At 41.5% G+C, this 25398-nt stretch overlaps 4 protein-coding genes across 5 annotated transcripts; 2 read left to right on the top strand and 2 right to left on the bottom strand.

The window, feature by feature from the left end:
• Positions 1 to 1492: 1492 nt before the first annotated feature.
• On the top strand, positions 1493 to 3435 carry mixl1 (Mix paired-like homeobox). Its single transcript, XM_039781567.1, has 4 exons — positions 1493 to 1767; positions 1968 to 2188; positions 2368 to 2494; positions 2743 to 3435. Exons 1-4 carry the CDS (start codon positions 1671 to 1673, stop codon positions 3312 to 3314), a joined length of 1017 nt encoding a protein of 338 aa, XP_039637501.1. The 5' UTR covers positions 1493 to 1670; the 3' UTR covers positions 3315 to 3435.
• Positions 3436 to 3504: 69 nt separating this feature from the next.
• On the bottom strand, positions 3505 to 12347 carry lin9 (lin-9 DREAM MuvB core complex component). Of its 2 annotated transcripts, none has more exons than XM_039781565.1 (15): positions 12258 to 12347; positions 11269 to 11301; positions 10638 to 10729; positions 9276 to 9389; positions 8631 to 8761; positions 7956 to 8081; positions 7625 to 7782; positions 7191 to 7324; positions 6852 to 6980; positions 6357 to 6458; positions 6177 to 6257; positions 5936 to 6061; positions 5563 to 5745; positions 5243 to 5340; positions 3505 to 4487 (listed from the first exon to the last, which is right to left on the bottom strand). In XM_039781565.1, exons 1-15 carry the CDS (start codon positions 12286 to 12288, stop codon positions 4382 to 4384), a joined length of 1644 nt encoding a protein of 547 aa, XP_039637499.1. In that variant the 5' UTR covers positions 12289 to 12347; the 3' UTR covers positions 3505 to 4381. The 2 variants fall into 2 exon arrangements, with proteins under 2 accessions (XP_039637499.1, XP_039637500.1); XM_039781566.1 differs by lacking the exon at positions 12258 to 12347 and adding an exon at positions 11906 to 11991.
• A 656-nt stretch (positions 12348 to 13003) lies between these two features.
• parp1 (poly (ADP-ribose) polymerase 1) lies at positions 13004 to 25198 on the bottom strand. The gene is made up of 23 exons (XM_039781564.1): positions 24954 to 25198; positions 23533 to 23695; positions 22857 to 22972; positions 22546 to 22760; positions 20424 to 20514; positions 20191 to 20307; positions 19894 to 20070; positions 19421 to 19583; positions 19092 to 19232; positions 18734 to 18973; positions 18552 to 18617; positions 18329 to 18461; positions 17910 to 18105; positions 17672 to 17800; positions 17350 to 17433; positions 16941 to 17063; positions 16706 to 16834; positions 16460 to 16558; positions 16113 to 16265; positions 15805 to 15932; positions 15628 to 15689; positions 14493 to 14607; positions 13004 to 13797 (listed from the first exon to the last, which is right to left on the bottom strand). The coding sequence occupies exons 1-23, from the start codon at positions 25074 to 25076 to the stop codon at positions 13716 to 13718; spliced, it is 3045 nt and encodes a 1014-aa protein (XP_039637498.1). The 5' UTR covers positions 25077 to 25198; the 3' UTR covers positions 13004 to 13715.
• Positions 20842 to 22462, top strand: LOC120546711 (adenosine receptor A1-like). The gene has a single exon (XM_039781827.1). It carries the CDS (start codon positions 21362 to 21364, stop codon positions 22460 to 22462), a length of 1101 nt encoding a protein of 366 aa, XP_039637761.1. The 5' UTR covers positions 20842 to 21361.
• Positions 25199 to 25398: the final 200 nt, after the last annotated feature.

Raw genomic sequence — 25398 nt, 5'->3', positions numbered from 1 at the left:
CAGCTCTCAGAAAACATTGTCATCGGCCATTACAAAAGATCAGGAACTTCAACAGCCTGATTTTAGCATAGCAATCTGGTCTGTGCACACAGGCAATACCCAATTAGGGCTCTCAGACAAAGCAGCCTGTGAACTGTGAATGTCTTTACCAACAAGCACGTCCTACCTGAACAATGCTGTATGTGTCAAAGTGCAGAGATCAATAAGTGCTGTGGATGTGAGATGACATAATGCCTGTGAGGTAATGTCCCCACAGAGACAAGAAAATATCCAGAGAAAACTTTTTTCTTTTCCTTCCATGCAACATGTCTCTTTCAGGAGCATAATGCTAACTTAGACTCATACAATCTATTCTACGGTGACTTAGAAACTAAAACCGGTTACAGATGCATCCCATAAATCATAGGATTGATGATGTAGTAAAAAGTCTGGCAATCACTTTATTCTGCAATCATGTCACCCCACACCCAAAGTAATTAAATATGATGCATGAAATTGAACCTATAGCCTACTTACCCAAGTAAAGATTAACTCTGACATGAGAAATAAGCTGGGACTCTTATTAATAGTACATGTAACCATTAAAGCTCACTCATTAAAGCTCACAAATTAGTGTGTCTGTGGTGCTACCTGACCTCTTGACTTGATCCCCTGAGAATCAAATGAAGGTGACCCATTCAATAACAAGTGCCCACTCCAGAGTACTTTTGAACTGAGGTTTGTGTATTGAGATGGACTTTGTTGGGGACAGGAAGCATAATTCCCTACATACATCAATGTGGAGGAGCAGACCTCTAAAGACCTGAATATTTATGAAACATAAACTTATATTCTTTGACATTTAAGCCTAAAGGAAAAAACACTATCCCCAAACAAGCTTACAAACCTGTAAGCACTGTAAGTCTAGATGTGGAGTCACAGTCAGAATACAGGAATTAAATGCATTTTGAATGATACATCCTTTACATTATTTAAAAACATACCATTTTTTTTAGTTTATCTCTGCTTACTAATAAAATATACTCAATATAAATATGCTGTATCATATATTTTGTTATGTATCCTACACAAATACCTAATGCTAACCTAATAGTAGCCTTGCCAGTGGCTTTTACACTCAGTTGTTGAAATATGTGGAAATATGTTTATTTTCTTTGCAAAAAATATATATGAACTTTGACTGGAGATTATTATAGAGGCTACAGCAGAAACATCTAATAATCTCCTAGTGACCAGTGATCTACTTGACAGTGGACAATATATTTTTCAATACTTCGATTATTAAGCAACAAACTGCATCCCTTGTGAGTCTCTAACCCGCGTTGAGGAAATAGCCGTTTCCGACTGCCTGCCTTTGAAGGCTGTAGGTCCATTATTGCTTCATCCATTCCAAAGCGGATAAATGTTGTCACTGCCGATGTGTATTGAGCATGCAGATTCCATTAAAACCCCTTTAAAGAGACCCGCGGCCGCTCCACCGTCCCAGGTGTGATGCCTCACACCTCCAGCGGCCTGCAGACGTCTGAACCGTGCTGCTGCTGCTGCAGTGCCAGCCGGCCCCGATGGTTGCCCCATTCACACATCACCTTTGATCGCAGGGGGATTTAAAACCCCGGCGAGAAGCAGCACAGGTCTTAAACTCAGTCGCTGGAAATAAGAGGTTGAGGGACATGTCTTCAGTTCATGGGAATATGCGCGTCGGGGAGCTGAATCATTTCCAGATGTATCACGAGGGACCTCTGCAGATAAACAGCTTGGTGAACTCAGGTAGGTGGCTGGCAGCGAAAGGATCCTTTTGGGACAAACTTTAGCCTGTAGTAGGCCTAGGCCTAGCCTACACCGCTGGTCACAGTAAATAACGGCTTTACAGCTGGTTCTGTAGTTCAGTATATAGGGTATGTTTCTGGGACTCCGATTTAGGCATATCTAACGTTATTAACTTAACATTCTGTACGTTTTCTTTTCAGATTATGGAGCCCCAGATGTTCCAAACTACTTCAACCCTGCAAACTCAGTCCCGAGGGCGGATAAATGTGTGACAATACTGACCCACAGGAGAAAGAGGACCAACTTTACCCAGCAGCAAATCGAGGTGCTGGAGAAAGTTTACTCAGACACTAAATATCCTGACATCTACCTGCGAGAGAGACTGGAGGCTCTGACCGGGCTACCGGAGTCCAGAATCCAGGTAATGTCTAGTTTAGGCCTATATGAGAAATCCCAAAGTGTGGGATGATTTTTAGCCACACTTGTTTAATAGGACTAATAATAATAATAATAATAAAAAAGTTAGTGAATATTATCACACCCAAGTTATTGTACATTGTTGAAACTGTCCTCACGTTTTCTGTTCACCTCAAATTTCAGGTGTGGTTTCAAAACAGAAGGGCCAAGTCTCGTCGCCAAGTTGGCTCATCAGTGACCATGAAGGCCGCAAACCCGCCAGCAGCTGGCCCCTTCAGCCAGCTCCAGAGCCGGAGGGGCCCAGAGAGGGGTAATTATTACAGTCACAGATTCAAGCAGCAAGTGCTCACCTGTAGTCCTTTGTCCTTCCAGTCGCATTATATAACGAATATGGCAATTTGCTGGTGAAATATCTTCCTTAATACACTTGAAGTTACCGAAGTTTATATATGTAGTTTTAAAACGTACTCATCTCTCCAGTGTAGAGAATAAGCGAAATAGGAATGTCGAAACACATTTATTTTATTTCAGAACTCATTGCTTCACTTTCTATTTCAGTGTATGACAACAACCATAGAGCCGAGGCCCACAGGATAGGTTTTGGACTGGAGGAAAGTTTCCGACCTACAATGCACCAAAACCCAGATGAAACTCACAGAACCAGTATGCCCACCAATCCCAGCGGCTACGAACACACGTCCGTCTCCTGCATCTATGAGGACGGGACCAGAGTAAAGCCTGAGCAGATGCAGCGACTTGAGCTGAGTGTTAATGTCCCGTGCTGTAACGTCCATCTGTATCCCAAGGACAACGAGCATCATCCCAAAATGGAAGCCAACATAAACGGCGACCAGAGTCCAAAGGTTCTGGTGGAATACGACAACTTCCCACCTAACAAGACCATTGGGCCAGAGATGAAAGTTGTGATTCCTCCCATCCCCACCCAGAATAACTTCAGCAGGTCATCACCCAAGGATAATGGATGCCACATGCAGTATCCACACGTGAGAGGGACAGGGGACAGGTTCAGTCACTTCTCCCCGATCCATGCCACTGAGGCCCAGGACTTCACTGACTCAGACTCTGACTGGGAAAACGAGGCCATGGCTGGCTTTGGTGGCTTCATGTGATGGATTATTATTAGAGTTGATATAAAGACAGCTCCATGTATCGTAAGAGGCAGTATTCAGTTGTTTGTTTGCGTAAAGGGAAAATTTGTATTTATTGTAAAATAGTAATAAAACTGTTGATTGTAAAAAAAAAAAAAAAGTTAATTGGCTATGTATGATAATAAAGACTTAAAACTAGAAAACCAAACACTGCTTTGCAATATTATGTTTAATATAAAAAGACGGAAACATTTATATACAATTGCCCTGAGGCACTCTCATATACAACTTTACAAAATTGGAAAAGGAGATTCTCTAGGAAAAAAATTACTTAAATTTTTCGGGCTTACATCAGTGATGCCGGCTTAGTGTGGGAGGGGTGCAGTAACAGCCATGCCAAATATGGAACTGCTTAGATCATCTTAAGGAGTAAAAGGCATCAAAACCCCAGAGTTCTCCTTTATAAAAATACCAAAATCTCTTTTCAGTGCACACAAAATTACAAAAGCCATTTCTGAATACACAACAGAAATGTTGACAATAGTCCTAATAATCAGAGATATTGTACAATTATCTACAATAAACAATTTTATAAAACATTCTTTAGCCTCCCTGTTCATACCATTAATAGAGCAACAGAAAACAACACTTACAGGGGGGGGGAACTTTAGAAATAGCAAAATATTGTTTCATAACCATACACACCTACTCAAAAATAAATAAATATGGACTATAAAAACTGTAAGAATCAATGTTTTGGCACATGAAACCAATAAATAACTATTGAGAGATTGAAGATGTGGATTTGTGGCAATAGCTTAAGCTCTTTCAGATTTGTGTTCAATTGGGTGCACGAACATTTTCATACAATAAAATGTAAAATACTTATGACATCCTCCCTTCCTTCAGCACAAAGGGGAGTCTGAGGCAGAACTCATCCAAATCCAGATTGCATGGTGGTGGTCAACATCCACATCCACGTGAGTTCTCCTGTTTGCAGTCTCTGTATCAGTTCAGGTGAAAGCACCATCTCGACAGACGATATACGAATGGAGCGCACCTCTGCGTGGTGTGGATGATGCAGGTACTCACACTGCATTGGTGTTGTTAGCCGAGAATGCATGCAGATTGCCCAGCTGACTTAGGCCACTCTGGATGTGTGCCACATGGATCTCAACATTATTCTGGAAGCAACTAGAAACACAGAAAAGACAATAGTATGAGAAATGTTCAGTATTTCAGACAAAAAAAAACAAACATGTTTAATTATTCATGTATGCCAGTGACACCGATTGAAAACTATAAACCATGCAATTCTTAATTATGTGTAGTGAGACTTGCCCGTTTTCTACCGGGCGCGTCTGCGCTGCGTTCCGAGCCATTCAAATCAATGCTTGATAAGCCACCAGCCGCGTCCCTGGAGCCTGCGTAAAGCGGCTCTCCGCTCCGCTAAAGATACACGGCAGGTCTATTTTCACACGAGCTGCGGGGCGTTTGGACAGCCGGGCAGGAAGTGTAGCAGCGAGCGTATCCAGTTAATTAACCAAAACATCCCCCCCCCCCATATTGTATACGTCTCCTTTACAACACCATGGACGACGAGAGATTCATCTTGGAGGTGGAAAAACATAATAAGCCATCACAGATCTTTTTTTATAAGGACAACGCCAGAAAAGAGAAGGCATGGAGTTTAATTGTAGGAGTGCTTTGAGTGGAAGGTAGATACTAGCTCAATAAACACGTGATTTTTCAGTAGAAGTTCTTGCAGAGACAATAAAATCTGCGAGTCGGGCAGCAAGACGCTCGGCTTCTAAGCCACTCCCGTTTGTGGTATGGCGCGTGGCGGAGGACGGAACAAAACCAGAACGCAGCCGGCATACAGCAAAGACGGCCCAGTGGGAAATCGGGGTAAGGAGGCGTAGTTAGAAACACTACAGGGTCTTTTTTACCTGAGGTTTGAGGGATCAATTGATGCCTTGATGTCATTAAGGGAGTCTGTTAGAGATTTAAACTCAAAAGAATTCAGGTCTCCTCCATCTGCCAGACACTGGAATGAACAGGTTATCAAAGTATTGGTCAATTAGTTAAATATTGTTCAGTGTACATAAAAACAAAACAGGCTTCTCTGATGTTGCAGCAGAATTTGTGCTGACCTCTCTGCCATAAATTACCGTAAATACGTAACATCCATTGTACATCTGATAGTAGGAAAATGTTTGAGCCGTAAAGAAACCAGAGAGCAGCAGCTGAGCGTTTAAACATCCTCTACCTTGATCTGGAGCAGCAGAGCAGTGAGGCGGGAGATGAGGAGTGTGAGGCTGGGGTTTGTCACACTCTGCTGTCCGTCCTTCAGCGAGTTGCTCAGCTGCACCATCTGCTGGGCCTCGTCTTCACAACGCCGCCGCAGCTCTGTGGGATGGTCGGCTGGAACCATGCCCTGATCTGGAGCAAGCTGGACGGACACATGGTGATTCACATTTTAAACAAGGCACTGTTTTTTCTTCTTCAGATTAGTCTACTATGAAGTGGGATGCTAAGAATAACAGAACTGGGCATGAAATACTACAGTTAAGCATACCTTCCTGTTCTTAGTTTCAGGAGCAATGATTAGTGATTGGACTTAAATGGATCTATTGACTTACGTCACAGCAGAACTGCTGAACTTCGTGAAGCACCTTGTTGAGATCTTTATTGAGCTGTTCAAGCTCAAGCACCGTGGTAGCATATCGCTTCTGGAAGTCGAGGTCAATAGGCATCGAGTACGACTTCTGAACACAATCATGGTTTTAGTTAGGCTTGATGTATGCATCTCAGAACATGTTTAATAGGTTTTGAAGCAACTTTTTTATTTTATTTTTTTATTTTTTATTATGATGATTGTACCAGTTTCTCTGCCTCGGTGTTCATTTCTTTCAAGTGCTTGATGTGCTCTTTCTTGATCATGAGGATCTTGGACAGCCTCGTCTAGTCATGGAAAAATAAGACAAAGCATTTATTAAAGCAACGTGTCACAAAGGTTTAGGATGTCCGATTTTAGTATTCCATTTAACAGAAAGTATTTACCACTTGGACAAGGAACTTGACAGGAAATCCTCCCAGAGTATCTCCCTCAGCACCAGGCAGTTTGTTCCTCCATGGTGACTGGTTGATAAGAGGGTCATTGTCCTGTTAAAGAAGATTCATGAAGAGTTGCAGTATGATGATTTGTTTTCTTAAGAATGAAAGCTCAAACCGATTCACAAAAGATAACACAATAAATAGATTTACCTTTTTAGAGTTAGGTTTAGGTTTCTAAATATTGGTGTTGATAAAACTGACTTGATTCAGCATGACAATGCTTGAACTGTCCTTAAATATACTTTTGCATAAATACATTTAAAGCCTGCTTGTACGAGATATGTTGACCAAAACCATCTCAGATTTATAGGCTGCCTGCCAAAGTATCTGTTGCAGTAGATAAACCAGCATAGCACATATCACAGACATTAACTGAGACGCCAGGGACAAGTGTGATGACACAGCACATGTATATCGTCATTAGATGTAGGTTTACAGTACCATTAGAACAGGAGTGGTAGCGGACGGGTAAGGCCCTCTAGGCGGAGTCACAAGGTTCTGCATGTAGCGTGATATCCGATGCTTCTGGGCAAAGGCTGAAATGGGCATGGTCTCATTGGGCTCATTGCTCTGGAAAACAGGTTATCAAATTTCCTTTAGTATTTAGTAAAGTATCCTTTAGCTATTGTTCTTTTTAGTGTTTCGACAATTTCTTGTTTTACATTTTTTAATGACACTATACTTTCAATGAGAAAAAAAATGAAGACAAACTAAAAGGTGTTACGTGTCTAACCTCACACATATCTAGAGTGGAGCTGAAAGCCAACCGGTCATTCTTACCAGAACTTCGTAGTCAGGCACAGTGTGTGTTCCCAGGCCACTGCGGTCAAAGGTGACACGATAGGTGGCAGCACTGGTGTCCACTGCGTCGATCTGCCCTGTGAACAACCCATCATGGACGCCTCGGAGTCGAGCTGTGGCACAAAACGAAAACAAACTCAAAATCAAAATTCATACTGGTAATGCTGTTCAGGTCTGTGTGTGAGACATCCATAGCACACGATACAAATATGTGTTTCTGGTTCCTGCACTCTTACTCTACTTACTTGTTTTTCAGTGCAGGGTCAAAATTACCCTTCTTTTGGATTTGACAAGTTTATTTTTAATTAGGTAATTTTACTGCAATAATAATGCAAAACAACGGAACATTTAACGAGAGCTGTTTGGCTGTTGTAACTGCGGACAGTGGTGCGTGTTCATTTCTGTCCTCTAACCAGTGACTTTGGTTCCTATGATGAGCGGCAGAGGGATTTCATCTGGGAGGTCTTTGCAGTTCGACACGTCAGACAGTTTTCTTTGCTGCAGCAGGCGCATCTTCTGCCTCTTCTGTCTCAGCGCCGTCCGCTCCTCAGCAAAGAATGCAGATGAACACCTAAATGGGACAACAAAGCATAGTGCTGTAACAGTTCTTTCAAGTCTTTGAGGAAACAGTGTCTCAGGGAGAAAACAATTTCACACAAGTTCACATACATGTAAAATTCTGACATAAATGAAGATGAATGAAAATGATGCGTAGAGGCACAAAGCTTAAAGGTTGCAGCATACCGTCGAGGTTTTCCCATCAGTCTCCTGATTGTTCCCCACTCAACCCGTGTCAACTTTCTTGTTTTTAGGTTGGGGAAAGACTCCTTGAGACACAGGCAGAATTCATTGTCACCCTCAAAGAGAGGTCTGGAAAATAAAATAATAAGACACAACATAGTTAACACAACATTGTCCTACAAACATTTCTGATGAGGTTGCCGCTAACTTCTGTGACAACCCTTCCGCTCCACTCGGTGTCCCTGTGTCTTTTGTACTGCTGGCTCTCATTTGCCTTACAGGATCAGGGTCAAGGCAGAGGGGTGTCGTTTTCTTCATGAGCCATACCTGGGCCGTTGTGGTTCTGGCTATAAAAGCTCCTCACCTTCCCACAGACTGTCTGTCTCTCTTCCCTCACCGCAGCGGTTATTTTGGCATTAATAAGTGATTATCTACTTCAACGTTCTTTCCTGTTCCTCAGTATTGTTCTTGTAAATAAATGCCCATTTTATGCTTATACCTCGTCTTGGTCTCCCATTCTTGTTGCGGCCCAGGAGCCGAGTTGTGACACCTCTCAAACCATGTTCAAAGTAATTACAGATGATCAAAAAGATCAAACGCTGTTAAATCATCTCTGAATTGATTACAATGAATCAGAATTTGAATTGCCGTTTTCTGAAGGTGAAAGTGAGAATTTACCTGTCAATATTGGAATAGAACCATTCATAGATGCACCATTTGTGAGCTTTGGGTAGCTTGAGGAGGTTTCTTAATCTCAGGCCTATTTTCTGGGATGCCTTCTTATCTGGTGTCACCACATTAGAACATTTCTGTAGAGCAAAACATTAAAACAGTCATTCCACATACAATAAAATACAATAAATTGAACTCTTAAGGCTATGTTCACACTTGCCGTCTTTTTTGACAAGAAAAAGTTGACTAGGGCGCTTTTGTGGTGAAAAAAATAAGAAGCTGGCAGTGACCAAAACGTTGTATTTTTCTTCTAAATAAATTATTGCTTGCGTAATGGTCAGTGTGCGGGATTTTCTCTAAAAAAAAAATGAAAATAAAAAAAAAAGAGAGCGAGGTGCTGCTAATGTTACATTAAACAAAGCGAGTTCCCTGTACAGGGAGCACCCGGTCATACCATAACTCGCCAAATTTGGACCAGTCATGTGCTCTCTCTTCTTTTGCCAGTGTAGGCTAAAATAACTAGACATTACTATTGTGTGTGCTTGCTTAAGCCACGGTATACATATGCAATAGTAAAACAAATGCTACAGCACTGGTAGAAGGAAGGGCTCCTACTCACTATGAATCCCTTTAATGGGGTGTAGTCTTTACCTGCGGTGTGGTGCTGACCCTCTGGCTCCTCCGAGGGGATCTGGATGGGAGACGCTGCTGGGGTGACTCGTCCTCCTCCCGAAACAAACGGCTCCTCTTTGAGCTCCGTGTGGGCTGGAAGGACAAATGTGGACAGGAGTTTATGAATAGTGCCAATCATGGTCAGAGAATAAAAGCCTTTTCATTCCAGGCTTAAATATTTGTGTGGATTAGTTGTTTGTAACTTTAAATAAATTGATTTAATGTGCAGTAGGACAAAAGAAAATCTGAACCACATTTGTTGGATTTGTATACAGAAAATATGGTTTAATTAATTCTGCCATTCTGACAAATTATTTTCTGGTGAGATCAAAAAAAACGTCTGGGGTCCCAGACTGCCACTGCCATTCAGAAATAATGCCAACTACGACATTGATTTGCACTAGACATACAGACCAGTTACTAGAGGTGTTGAAATTAATCAAATAATCAATGCATCGAATCGTGGACATTGACGATGCTGCATCGATAATCGGCAGGCTCATAATCGATTATTTCTGTTTACAATTTAATGTAGGCCTAACAACCTTTCTTTTTACAAATTCTGTTTTGCACATTCAGGAAGTGCCATGTGCTCAGTGCTGTAGTTTTATGTATCCAATTTATTTAGTATTAGAGCACTGCAGAATGTTTTGTTTTTGAAGCTTGAAAAGCTATGAATTAAATATCCTAAATGGCTTTAATAGAAAAATGTATTTGACGCATGGTGATATCGAATCGGGAGATCAGTGAAGATTCACACCTATACATGTGGAATGCATATCCATTCCGAATCTGCATTTCCACATCACACCAGTGTGAATAGACTTATAAAGCAATAAATTCAACTATTCAGAAAACCCTTAACTGTGGCCATCAAAATCAACAATATTTTCATATTAAACAACCCTTAATTACTGAGTAACAGACAATGTAATTCAACTTTTCATATCTGAAGACTAAACCTCTTTCAAAAAGTCACACTGAAAGTCATGCATCTCAGGTCCTATGTTTTTGTGCCAATGTGCCATAAGTGACAGTTCTCCCTTGTAAAAGACATAATACAATACAATTCAATACATTAACCCTGCAAATACTACTTTGTGCAGTTAGTCATTTTCTCCTGCAATTTTAATTTAGACAATGTCTGAAATGGTGTTGATTCCAGTATGGTCATTTTGAAGCTGGGGTTTGCATCGCACTTTATCACATTGTATTAACTAAGTTGATGTAATTTTTTTAAGCTTAGCATTCATAATATTGTGTATAACAGAAGCTCCTCTATTGCCTCCTCTTCACAAGTTTTAGAATTGACTTGATTGAAACTAGCACCACATCTCTTACTGTGTCCATTGTGAGGGAGGAATGCCGTCCCCTGGTGTTGTGAGCTCTTGGGAAGCTGTTCTTTTCATTCAGAGTGTTGGACAAACTGCCTTCTATAAAAATATATAAAATAAAAAGAAAACCAATGCATTTATTCAAAATAGTGTAAGGACACCAGATAAAAGACCCGAGTGAGACTTTCTCATTATCAAATGTCATACTGAAAAATGATTTTAAAAATCACAGAAGTTGTAAATGAAGCTTCCACTTACAAGCGATACTGGAATAGATAATTGTCTTACAGGTCTTATCTTTGCCAATGTGGGGACAAAACTGCAGTGGAAGCAATTATGGGACACTCCACTGTATCCTAGACTGTCACTGAAAGCTTGTCATAATTGCAAGTCATACAGAAGTCTAATCCAGGGCATATGATTCCTCAAGACTTTTAGTCATGAAACCTTTGGCATGTGTCAGCTAATACACACGCAGACAATATCAAATCAGAATTCAAACAAACAATCTTCATTGACCAAGTATGTTTAGGCATAGAAGGAATTTGACTTCATCTTTCAGTAGTTCTCAATATACTTACACAGTGCCAAGAACAAAAACAGAAACAGAAAGACAAATAAAGATACAGCCCACATACCTTTTAGACTGACAAGTGCCTCTGCTGAGGAGCCTGAGAAAGAAGAAACATTGGTCTACATCAATTCACAGTAATTATAAAATACTGTAAATATTTTACTAAACATGTCACTGCGAAAAAAACAAAAGGTAACTAGGCCATGGTCTTTAGTATTACGTTAATTATACATGTATTATAGCTATCAAAGAAAACATCTGCAAATTGTCTATGAGACTGTCCTTTAAACAGTGTAGGGCAGGGTAACTGAAGTTATATAATAACGTTATAGCTAGCGCAGTCAGTTAGGCCTTAACCCCCAATATGAGCTGTCAAGCACGGGCATAACATCAGCTGGACAGACCATATCAACGAAATGAGCTAACGTTAAACAAGCTAACGTTACACTATGTTACAACCAGTAGATTATATTTAGTCAATATTACATGCACTACGTTCACATCGACTGGAATTACAGTTTCTGATGTTATTAGCCAAATAACGTGGGTATTTTCCCTTCACCAGCTTGTTAAACCGATACACAACGCGTTACCACGTAACGTTAACCAGCGCTAACGAACGTTAAATTAAATAACGTTATAAGGAAGGACTAACAAAACTATGACAGCCAAAACAGATAGCTAGTAGCTAGGGTGTGTACTTTGGTAATAGAGACGTTATGGTAGTCCTTTTGTTGTTGCTGCTTACGATCTAACGCTAGCAGACGTTAGCTCAGAGCTAAGCTAACGTTATTTGTTTACCCAGTTGGGCTAAAGTAACTTGCTCAACTCCAACATTAGCTATGGTTAGCCTCTAATGCTAACAGGCGTTAGCTGACTTGGACAGACCGGTATTTCTTTGCGTCTAAAGATGACTTTATGAACTCTGCCCTAAACTTACGGTATTCATTACATGGAAAACGATGGCAGTCTATCGCCAAATATTTATTGTATCACTACAGGACCGCTGTGTGTTTACAATGCAAAACTCCATGAATTTGAGTTGTTACTCACTCTCGTCTAACAGCTGGTCCATCTCCGCCATCTTGAATTAGCCGCGCCGCTTTTTCAAAGACCTTGTCAAAATGCATTCTGGGTCGGGACGCTATGTGGAGGGCGATTTGAGAAATAAAAATCCTATAATTTATCAAACCGATGGTTGGATAATCACTTTGTATTATATATGCATATACACACTTATATTCACTTAATATAAATTCAACTTTCTTTACAAAATGTTACGGGAAATGCTTGGAAAACCGAGTCATATGCAAAATTGGTAGTCAGAATAGGTACTAGCATCCCTCCATTGTTTCACACAGCACTTCAGTCAATGCCACAGATTCATTTTTTTATAGTGGTATAGGATAGTGGTCGGATATTTTTCTTCGGATGAAAATTGTTATACCTTGAGTTAAACCACCAGAAAACCACATCCAGTATAACATACATTTCATAAAGAACTGCAGCCTCTTTCAAATGGGAAATTGTTAGTAAATACTATTTCTGTGTACATGCAGAAGGGCCTACAAGATCCAGCTTCAAGCCCAAGCTCCATCTTGCTAAATCCCTCTAGCTCCTGGAAAGTTGATCAGTATCTGATCTGTGACCTGCCCAAGTGCTGATGGGAGCCCTTAAAAAGGAAATAAATCATTTTGAAAAACTTGACATGCAAATTTACATTTATTTCCACACTGAAATCTAATCCAACATTGATGCACATGCAGTGGTTGAAAATAATTTGCTCACAAACACAGAGATGACATTTTGAGGACTCTCAACATTTTATTGTATTAGAGTTAAGCGAGAAAAACACTAAGAAAAAGGGTGCCACATACCATGTCAGTCGTTTCTCTTACATAATACTTTGCAAAAACACAAACCACGTTTATATATTTTTCCTTTTCTGCAAGGAAGACAGCTTGAGAGACAAACAAAACAAATATATACATGTCAAACCTTGAACAGTATTTTAAACCCAACAGTCCACAAAATCTTCATCTGAGTAGCTACTGGTTTGTGTATGTCTGCAGATTGGTTGTTCACAACTCAAAACTCCTTTTAAACGTACAGTACTAAGCCTTAACTACGGGTTCATTAAAGAATGAAGAAATAAGATTATTTTTAAATTCAAGATAACCATGTGAGACAGAAAAAAATTCTGATGTTCTAAACCAAAACCTTTCTATGTAGTATGCACTGCGCTTCAAACCACTATATTGAACTTTGATTTATGTCTGTCTTCTGAGTAATTCTGAAGTAGGGATTTAAGTACCTAATGCATTACTAAGAAGATGAAAGGCTGCCAGCTAGTAAACCCGATAAAAAAGAAATAAAGTGACTAGAGAGTTCCAATGAGCATTGTAAAGTGTGGAAAGCATCACTCCTTTGCCAAACGTCGAATGAAGCGCAGGCGTTTGGAGGCAACCGTGGTCTTTGTTTTCACTGAACAGGGTTCAGACACAGCCCCTCTCACCACAGGGACGTCTGGTAGTTAAACTTGACATTCAGGAGATACTTCATGTTTATCTGCGCCACATCATACACAATGTACCTGGGGGAACAGCGGTTAAGGAAAACAGAGACTGTACAGATAATATGACGAGGCATGAGAAATGAGGAGGAAATTTCACACCAAGTACAGACATGAAGTGAACAGAAATAGATGATCCGAGGTAAGAGAATTAACGGCACTGTAGAGTAAATCTTAATTTTGAACACCAAACAGAGAGGTTTCAAGTCCTGTTTCCTTGTGTACGGTCTTTAACTAAACATTCAGTAAGTCAAGGATTTCTCTGTCTGTTTATGTCAGAATAGCTTATTTCATCCAGGTATGACAATCCATTGGCGCCTCTGAGTGATCTACATCATGATTAGGAGGTTAGAAATGAAAAGATAAGTTATGCTGAGATATACCACAGAGCTTTCCATATGTAAACAGCCATCCAAGATCAATCTCATTTTGAAATTAAAGCGGCAACATTGGTCTAAATTCAGGCCAAATGTCGTGTTGTGAGAACTTGAGAATAAAGTAAAATCAAAAGCACAGCAGTGACAGCTCAGCTTTTACAAATTAGTGATTACAAATTAGTCAGTTTATTCAATGTCAAGAACAAGATGTTCTTTGACGCTTTTCTACTATCGACTATCGAATAATAAATTATATGGCAAAGCAGGAAACATGTGGAGTCATTTGGGCACAAAACTATTATTAAATTCAAAAACCAGGTGGTCAGTGTTAAAGGATACTCATTGTACAGGAGACTGGTGTCATCAATGTTAGTGTTGACTCCTTTTCCCAGAGGCACTTGCACACCGTCTAGAGTGACAGTGGCGCCTGGATCAGGAGCAGTTCGACCCAAACCTGCAAGAAAATTAAAGTTAATAAATGTGAAAAACTGAAGCAGTACGCAAACCAAACTTTTATGTATTATTAACAACAGGCAGTTGAGGTGGCATATGTCCAACCATAATAATTACAGTGTTCCACAAAACAAGTTATGCTTATTAGGGATGCACCGAATATTCGGCCACCGAAAACTTTTATCACCGAAACAATACGGCCGAAAATGTTGTGATGACGCAAACAGAAACCGCGACCTGCGTGTGTCAGTACCCGTTCCACCTGCAAAGCGGCTCCTAAGCAAAGAGGTTGAGACGGACCACGGAGTGAAAACAATGAAAAGTGCTCTTAGAGTCTGTCAGCACACGTTCCAGTGAGATCTGTTCGGATCCTCTGCACTTCATCGCGACTGTACTTGATCCGCGTTATAAAGACCATTACTTGGATGCGGAAATAAAGCGGCACGAGAAATGATCCAGGCGGCGATGGATGGCGGAGAACCGGCGATGGAGCGGAGCGCGCCGCGAGGAGCGCCCAAGCGCAAGAGGAGATCAGAGCGCGCAAAAAAAAAAAGACTCGTCTCTCTGCACCAGATGAAGGGCATGCACCTCGTTGTCTGATATGTTCAGTGAAATCCTGCAAGAAAGTGCCTCAAATAATAATAATAACAATAACAACAACAACAACAACAACAAGTAAGCTATTCTGTTCTTAGGCTACTGTATACTGTATGTGACTATCAGATTGTAGCCATATTTCTGCTAGATATTTTTTTAATTAAACTTTAATATTAATTTATACAATTGCAATGCCTTGATTTTAGTAAAGTTAGTACACAGTCATAGCCATAAATGCAATGGTACTAATAATTGGCTTAATTTCTTTCGGTGTTTCGGTTTCCTCTTTTTTCGGTTTTCGGTTTTGGCCAAGAATTTTCATTTCGGTGCATCACTAATGCTTATATGTCCATTCCAAAATATTCCTCAAATAGCACATGGAATATCAAAATAAAATGAGCAGTGACACGTAAAGAGTTCTCACCTTTAACACTGTGCTTGCCCTTAGGTACTTTTGTTATGTGGGACGCCTTCTTCAATTCATGTCTACATAAAAAAAAAAAAAATACATTAATTTATATTATCATCACATATCTTTAAAGCAGAAGAAAAGGTTGATTTTTTTAAATTTTTTTTAAAGAACTCAGAGACGGTCACGTACATGTTGCCGAGGGCAACCTCGGCCAGCAGCAGGAGACCTACAGGGTCTGACTGGGAGGTGTGACAGTAGTTTGCACTCTTGGACACCATGTCGGCAAAGTACACACCTTTGCCGAACATGTAACCAGTCTGGAAAAGAAATTAAGCAAAACGGCAATGTAACACAGGACTGAAGAAGAGGAAAAAAAATCAACTGAAAACATGACAGCTATTTATGAAAGTATTACATCGTTGCTTAAGAACAAACAGAGGAGAAGCTTTTGGTTCCACACAAACTTGAACTCAGGCTAACCACAAACAAAAACGCACCACTGGGGCCTCTGGAGGGGCAATGCGAAGACCCTGAGACATGATACCAGCGTAGTTGGTGGTGCGAGAACCGTGCCACAGTAGCTGGCGATTATGTAGCTCCTCGAAGGGACGGTACCGTTGGCGCTCTCCCTCTCGAGCAATTTTGAAGATCTAGAAGATGGGAAAAAGCCCGGAAACGGTGAGATGGTAATTCATGCTGATGAATTTGCTTTATATAATTATAAAGCAATTATATTATAATTATATAATTATAAACACAGATTTATCCAATCTAAGAATTTGCAACAAAGTATTCAAATAAAGCAGTTGTCATGTTAACACTGTTGTTCCCAAAGATGACTTACCTCTTGCACTTCCAGTGTGTAAGTGTTGTGTGTAGCAGCATGGGTGTTCTTAACATATTCCAAAATGATCTTAGCCTCATCTGTAGTCTTGTCAACAACCTGTAAAATAACAAAGATATAGCACACTGTAATCTTTCCATACCTAATCTCCTCATACAATGACCACGCTGAACATTGTTCTTAATACAGAATCTTGCACACCGTCCATAACTATGAAAGGGTGAAAATTGGAGTTTCACTCCTCACCTCAATCTTGGTTTTAAGTTTGTCATAGTTGATGTCGATGGGATCACTCTCATCGTCCTGGGCCCCTCCTCTCAACAGGCTGTATGCCACTTCAATGTCCAACAGGTTGTCCAACATCTGAACTTTAGCCTGAACAGTGATGTACGTGGTTATGAATGATGAGATCCATTTATACTCCATTTATTTATAAAGCAAGAGAGAAATGTACAAAAGGATACAGTGTTTGTGTCCTTACTTGAACGTAGTCCAGGCTGCTGAGCAGTGGGGGTTTCTTCATACCAAAGTCGTGAGGTATCAGGGTGTAGAAGCGATTGGAGAGATCCAGGATGTGGGCCTCAGACGCACTTTCTGACACAGCCTATGATACAACAAAATGACCAGTACAGTCAAAATGATTAATAAAATCATTGCATGGTCAGGGGAGAACGTGCACTACAGATATCTGGTCCAACCACTGGCACAGAAGCACTACTAATTATGTCACAAAATCATCACAAGACACTAACGGAATTGAAGGGAAGCTGGCAAAGAAACTGAGTGTGTTAAAGGGGATTGCAATGCTCCACACAGTACTACGAAGATAAATGCCAACAGAAAGGTGAATACTGAGACAACCCTTGTGGAGGGGGTTGTTGGTAGCTGACCTGCTGGACTTCAGTGAGGAGAGCATAGGCACTCTGGATCTGCCTCTTACTCAGCTTTCCGAGGGGCATCTTCTGGAGGTCAATCTGAAGACAGGGAAGGAGAAATAAACTATGTAGGACACAAAAGAATAATGCACGCACATTGATGTCCAATAACACTATAAAGCTGAATGCACAATGTATTTTCTTTACAAAAACAACCCAAATGGTGCTCTATTAAGATGGAGATTTTACACTAGGGATACAACTATTATTAACAACAAAGGAAAAGTAGATTTTTTTTAATATAATCTACAAAGCCACAAAGTTAAAAAAGTATCACCTCAAATTCCACCATAGCCTTCTTCATGCTCTCTACATCGAAGATCATCTTGATCAGCTCCTGGACGGGTTTGGCTAGCTTGGACTTGGTGCCGGCGGTTGCCGTCAGCCTCTTCACCGCTTCTTCATCCTGATAAGAAACATGAACACCACAGAGCACAACTAAATCCAGTCAGATACAGAAACTAACAGACTGTTGGAGATCTCCATTCTAGTTATGTGTGTTGTAATGTGTGTACCTGTCCATAGTCAATCTCCAGGGGGTAGAACTTATTGGGATATTTGGTGAAGTTGGAGGAGCTCCAGTCGTTGCCCGTCTTCTCTTTGTAGACACCCAGGAAGTTGTCCAGGGCAGAGTTTTTGTCATGAAACTTGTCCAGCTTATTGCCTCCGATGGTGGTACCCACTCTGCCCCATGACCTGAACACCCAGTACCTGCACATACATGAAAGAGACATCTGACTATTCTAACGCTCATTGCAATAATGGTGGAAACAAACACAGTACCACTGCACTGCAGTTAGCACACGTAGACACCCCATAAAGTGAAACGTATGGGTTGTTACAGTTCAAGTTCGTCTGATGCCTTAATAACTGACCTGAATGTAATTTAATAACCTCTGTACCACTAAGTGAAATGATTTTCTGCAACACTGACCGTTTCTGTACATCATCCTCCAGCAGCTGCAGCTTATAGTAGGAGTTAGTTCCTCTGACAATGTCCACGAGACCCAGCGTAGCACTGTACATCTTCCCGCTCTGCTCCAGGACATGAGCGCTGTTCTCCAGACCTAAGAAATCAAAATCATCAGTCAAGCTACGAAGACAAAAAAACAGTGAGAACATTTTTTTTTTTTCCAATGCAGGGCGCTCATGACTACCTGAATCTGGATCCACAGCAGCTCCTCCTTTGACGGTGAGTTTCATTTTCTTAGATTTGCTACTACCTGTAATAGTATAGATGCAATTAGTTCTAAATATACACCAAAATAGTCCAATGCTATTACACTTAGATAAACATCTATAAGCATGTGCATTAATAACAGCAACATATATCCTTCACCTTCCTCCTCCTTCACCCTGCCAGTGCTTTTGGTAGCCAGCGCTCCAGATTTGGAGGCCGCAGACGGAGCTGGAGCCTCGACTTTGACCTCTGCACCCCAGGGTGAAATGGCATGCAGGGAAACCAGTTCCTGGAGGGCTTTACCCGATGACTTGACGTCTGTGAGGAAATCCTCGGAGACCACGCGCACGCCAGCGTCCCTCGCCTCCTCCATTTTCTTACTCATCTTCTCCACCTCCTCTGTGAGAGCACAAGAAGGAAGCAGGTGTGATGAAACTAGAACGTTGAAAAAGTTGCATTGAGGGCACTCACTGGCCCACATATTGGCAATCCTACATTTGTTTGACTGGTTACTCACTCTTGGTGCTGAGGCAGAGAGAGGCCTTATTGGCTGTGCTGGTAATCTTTCCACCCAGCTCCTCTACAGCCACCTTTAGATCATCCTTGTTCTTAGTCAGCTTCCCCACAGTCAAGAGCTTCATACCAGTAAGAGGTTTGTCTATGGAACAATAACCCAGAGATCACTAAATTATAACAGTATTTGAACTGTTTGAACATTGGCGTCTTAATTTGTTTTCTGTTTATTTAGATCTAAGTGCATATTAAATGCATGAGTTGAATTAAATCACAAGCTCAGCATACAGAGAGGACAGGAAATATTTGCGGCATGTTGCCGCCTTGACTAACCTGCAGGTGCTCCCTCTGGCAGTCGCTCAGTCGGTGCACTGGATGCACTCGCCATGGGTTGTGCTTTGGCTGCGGTGAGGGTTTGGGTGGGAGCCTCCTTCGGGTAAACCCTGTCCTGTCGCTTGAACTTGAATTTTTTCAGGAAGGGAACTTCGTGGAATTCCTAAAATGACAATGCCAGAATATTCCAAATAGTAAATTATGACCAGAATATGTGGCATTTTCTTGGTCTTTGAATGGCCGGTATGAATATTTTAATCAACCTTGCAATGTTATCTACAGCACTCTTTAAGGACACTCGACTGGATATAATCAACAATACCTATATTTCCAACCATAACTCAGCTGCTATATGCAACTATTAAATTGCATTACAATGACATGAATACTGCTCAAGGCTACAGGTGGTGATTTAGCATGGAAATTTCCACCCTATAAAGAACCATAAGGAGCCCTGAAATGAGGTGACCTACCTTGGGGATGACCCAGTCTTTGCGTATGGGTGTTGTGGTTTTGAACACACACTTTGTCCAGGCTGAGATGTCCCCTGTACAGTAATAAGCGTCGCCCTTAAACACCAGCTGGCCCGTGCACTCCTTACAGGCCTCGAGAGCACCAAAAGCCATGCCGTCGGCCAGGCAGTCCACCACCTGTCAATTAAAGAACACATACATGTCGGTCATGGAACAGTACCTTCAACAGCATGGATTTCTTTCAATGCCATTTAATTTTGAATACAGTGAGAGTTTAATAAGATGAGGCCCTCTTACATTGGATTCTCCAGAGGGAACATCCTGGCCATTTGCAATCAGCAGCTCCTTCATATCGTTGATTGAACAAAACTTCTTCAGCTTGTCTTTGACTCCCCAAATCAGCTGGCTTTGGTTCTGCAGATGAACGAATAAAACACCACACACACATAATAAAAACATGGCCACCAAACAAAATGTGATGTTTACTCCTATATATAAAAAAAAAAATAAATAAATAAAAAAAAAGGTACCTTCAAGTGCTCCTCCAGCTTCTTCTTTTCCGCCTCTTCCTCCTTCTTCTGTTTCTTTGATGGTCCATCCACCTCATCAGCTTTACGCTTCCTGTGAGAGCAAAGACAAGTTCAAAATTGTTTTCTTTCAGACTTTTTTTTTTTTATTTTATATTTCAGCATGGACCCCAAAAAAAAAAAGAAAAGAAAAAAAGGAGGATGAAAAAACATCCAAATTAACTTCCTAAATTAGGCCAAAAGGGATACTGGAACAAAACTGAGATTTGGAACAAACAAGCCCAAGTCTGACACCTTTATTCATTAGGCAAATGCATTAGGGCCCCATCAGGTAATGGACACACACACACACACACACACACACACACACACACACACACACACACACACACACACACACACACACACACACACACACACACACACACACACACACACACACACACACAAGCAGGTACATGTCTTCACAATCCCAGGTGTCAATGTTGATATCATCTACCCTGCCCTGACAAGACATATTCATTAGCCTCCCCATGAGAGCAGAAACACACGAGCACACACATATCAGTTAATGACCATCCAGTAGCAGTAGCAGTTTCTGTCTGATCCTTTGGAGGGCAAAAAACCCCAGGACAAACATCCCTTATTAGTCAACTACTGAAATCAAGACGGGAGAAGGGAAGTCTATATATTAGCGTCCTCCAAATTTGTTCAAACAGAAGTGTGCATGTGCTCTTTAATGTGTGTGCAGTATCAGCATGGCTGCTGTCAGAATAACGACGAGGGAGTCATACGTTTCTTGAGTAAGAACACAGTTTTAAAAAGAACCATACGGCTGTAGATTGGTGAGTAATTTTACTGCTTTCTTGTATTTCAACGACACACTGAGCAATTAGGCTTAACTTCTAACTTCAATCGGATTTCTTTCTTTAGGGAGAACCATGGAGAACACCACTGCACTGTTGACCCTCTACACTTCTCCTTTCCTGCAGCCTTTACAAGACTCCTGGACTCCTTCCTCCTCCAATACCAACTCCTCTCTTACTTCGCCTCCGCCTGCTGACCTGGCGATTTCCCCTAATGTGGCGTACATGGCGGCTGAGCTCGTCATCGCCTTTCTCTCGACAGTCGGCAATGTCCTGGTCTGTGCTGCCGTGGCCATCAACCGCAAGTTACACACTGTCACCAACTACTTCCTGGTCTCGCTCGCAGTCGCTGACATCTGTGTGGGCGTGATTGCCATCCCCTGTGCCATCCTGACGGACATTGGTTTACCACGTCACAGCCTCTACCTGTGTCTGCTCATGCTGAGTGTTTTAATAATGTTCACCCAGAGCTCCATCTTCAGCCTGCTGGCAGTGGCTGTGGAGCGCTACGTGGCCATCTTCATGCCATTCCGCTACCAGGTCCTGATGACGCCTCGCAACGCCGTGCTCGTGATCCTGACCACGTGGCTGCTGGCCTTTATCATCGGGCTTGTGCCTCTGATGGGCTGGTATAAGACACCACCTGAATCGGGCAACTGTTTCTTTGTCTTGGTGGTGGACATGACCTACATGGTCTATTTCAACTTCTTTGCCTGTGTGCTGACACCCTTAGCGATCATGTTTCTCATCTATGCCCACATTTTTGTCATGGTCAAGCGGCAGGTAAGGCGCATCGCATCCGAGCAAAGTGGCAGAGGGGAGCGACAGACGAGAGCTGCAGCAAGCATGCGCAGAGAGATGAAGACTGCCACTACACTTTTTCTGGTTCTGTTCCTCTTCACAATCTGCTGGATCCCACTCCACATCATCAACTGCTTCCTGCTGCTCTGCCCACACTGCCCTGTGCCGCTGGAGCTTCTGCTCACTGCCATCATCCTGTCACACGCCAACTCTGCTGTCAACCCCTTCCTGTATGCATACACGATGACAGCTTTCAGGGACACCTTTAAGGCAATTTTCATGTGCTGCGGGACGCTGCGAGACAGAGAGGCTTCAAATGCAGCCAGCGGGGATGATAGAGACGGGGCGGCTGTTCGAAACGCACACCAGAGCTAAGATCCCAAACACTGAACACTGTATGTTCCAAACTCATGAAAGTACAACCTGCACAAAATAATATCTGCTCTTGTTTGTCTCACCCTTCAGTTTTGACAGCAGGGAGCCTCTTCTTAAGTTCCTCCTTGTCTTCTGTCCGTAGTGCGTTGAAACCCTTCAGCTGGCCGGCGCTGTATTCAGGCTTGAAGACCAGTTCCTCCCTACGGCTCACAAAACACGCAGTGTGGTACCAGCGGTCGATAAGACCCAGCTGGGGCTTCTCTGGGTCCACAGATTTCTTGGATACACGGATCTGATCCTGAAGGGGAGTCGATAATACATATATATGTATGTGTATATATATATATATATAAAAAAACTGTTTTCATGTGTGCAAATAAATGTGGGAGCTAACCTTTTCTATTTTCTGATCACAGCCTTTGCATGTGCTGCGGTTCGATTTGGCATATTCAACCGCAAAGTCATTTAGTGTCTTCTCTCCTTTAGCTCCACTCTTCTGGTCCCCTTTTCCTACAAGAAGGAAGTTATCCAATTTTTATTTTCAAGCCAAGTAATCAAGTAATAAATCACATCACAGGCAGTAAATGTATAGATATTGTAGAAACATCAGATGTGGTGACCAGGAAGCAAATATATGTCAAACCTCTGTGAGAGACTAGAGGATACGGAGATGTTTCATTTATTTTCCATGAGTCTATGTTTGTTTTTTCAGCGATAAAAGGCAAAAAGAATTACTGATAACTGTTCACTGCTTGCTGTGAGTTGCTGCTGCTGCGCTGTCATGTACTGATATATGGTGATCCGTACACCGGTTTGACAGAACATTTAATAGCCTTTGAATAAAACATAGTCCCTCTATGTATACATGTAATACACTGTTTGCCAACCTGAAAAGAAAAGATGAAGTGAGCTGCTAAACTAAGGAGCCAAAGGCCTGAGATGACATGAAATTTAACTTTATGCAGCCACACTGAGAGTGTACAGTTTGTACATGTTGTGTGTGGGAATGAGACACATCAACAACCCATTAACATGTACAGTAAGTGAAGTACTAAAAGTCAGATACTGACCTCCTGTTGCTCCACCAGTTTCAATGGCCTTTTTGACCTTCTCCTGGTCATCCCAGCGGAGGTCAGAATATCCAGCAATATCAGCCGTGGACTGAGCTGCTGCTCGCAGCCAGAAGCAAGAGAAGTGGTGCCAGTGGGGGACTTTCCCATCAAACATGGGTGACTGCCGGACAAATAACAAACACAGTATGTTTAAAGTAACCCAGTGGTGACATGGGATGGGAGCATCCGAACGTCGGCCATAAATGTGAGATGATCCAGCTGTGGAACAGACCTGAATATATCCCAGCTGCAGCTCTCGAAAAGGATCTTTAATTGGGACATTTTTCAAGGACATTCCTGGACTTGTGAGGTAAATTCTTTATTGTGTATATGGTATGATAGTCCTTAATATCTAACAAATAACTTTAGAGTGCAAACCTTACGTGAGAAAGAATTTACCAAAAGTCAAAGATTTTTGTGTGCACAGTGACGTTCAGGTACACTACGATTTGCTATAAAAATGGGTAGGTTAACGATCTCCATATAAGAGGGGAGTCCGTTTTATTGCTTATAATATTCTGGCTATACTTTATAGTATAATATCCTTCATGTCTAATGACTTATTCTGGTTGGATGATGTTGTTCTAGTTAATTACATTTTTGTGGCAAATTTTCTTTGTAGCGTTTGGGAAGGATACAAAATGATTTGTTTGAAATACGTATAATAAGAAGTTTTTACTCCTCTGAAAAATGTTTCAACACAGGAATGCTACTTTTGCCATATCATAGGTCCACTTGTGCATGAGCATGACACAATAAACAATACATATGACAATGTATTCAAATGTCATAAGCAATGAAGTGATGAACCTGTGCCCCTGCTTACTTGACTGGCCTTTAGAGTAAAAAGTCAAGTGATTGAAAGTCTGGAGCTGCTCCACGGGCCATGAATAAGAAGGTTTCTGAGCCTCTTAGTTAATTAACTCTCTGTGGGGCAGCAGGCAGACTTTGCATTGTGGTAACAATGTTGTTGTGATTTTGCCTTCTGACATAGATGCTCACTCGACATTGTTTGTTTAGTTGTAGTCCTTAAGCACAAGCTGAAGCTACATAAAAAATGTATCTGTGAATATTGCTTTCATGAATGGCATGATGCGTAATTGCAAGATTTAAGAGAGTCCGACATAAAGAAAGGCTCAGCGGCTCTTTGTGAACAGGATTGTCAGCCATTTAAATGCTAACGAGGGCCTAACCTAACACAACTGAAACCACAATATAAACTACATATTTTCATTCTCCCGTCAGGTTATTAATATTCACTTCATTCGCCGAATAAACCACCAAACTTAAACCAACAGCTAGCACCCTGGTAGTAAGCTACATAACAGAGCAGGTTTCTTCAGATGAACTGCCTCCAGACGTCGCCAACGTTACATTACCTGCACCATGATGGCCATTCTCAGCGAGTCTTTCGCTATGTTTTCTTTGCATTTCTTGCACGATGCACGGCCGCTTTTGGCATATTCCGCTTTGTACAGCTTGTCCTCTTGAGAGTCCGCCATGCTTATTTAATATTACAGCGAAATAAAATGAAGTGACTGTGAGGCGAACTTTCTCCGGATGTCGAGGAGCCACAACAATCATGCACAGAGAGGCGAATCCCGCGTGCCTGTAGAGAGAAGACATGAGCGAAGAGCTCTCACTCTATCTCTGTTTCCTGATACCAAAACATCAACACAAAGCACCAGCTATGAGCACCAGCAGCTCTCTACATTAGAGACAACTAAACATTTACAATTAACCATGGCTTTAATGACTTTTCTGAAACCAGAGTATCTAAAGCTCTGTTGTAAATGATCCAGATGGATGGAGCAGCATATCTAC

The sequence above is a fragment of the Perca fluviatilis genome, chromosome 18 (assembly GCF_010015445.1).
Source record: "Perca fluviatilis chromosome 18, GENO_Pfluv_1.0, whole genome shotgun sequence".
Lineage (NCBI taxonomy): Eukaryota > Metazoa > Chordata > Actinopteri > Perciformes > Percidae > Perca > Perca fluviatilis.
Note: the sequence above shows the minus strand (reverse complement) of the source record. Positions and strands in the feature narration are given on the sequence as shown.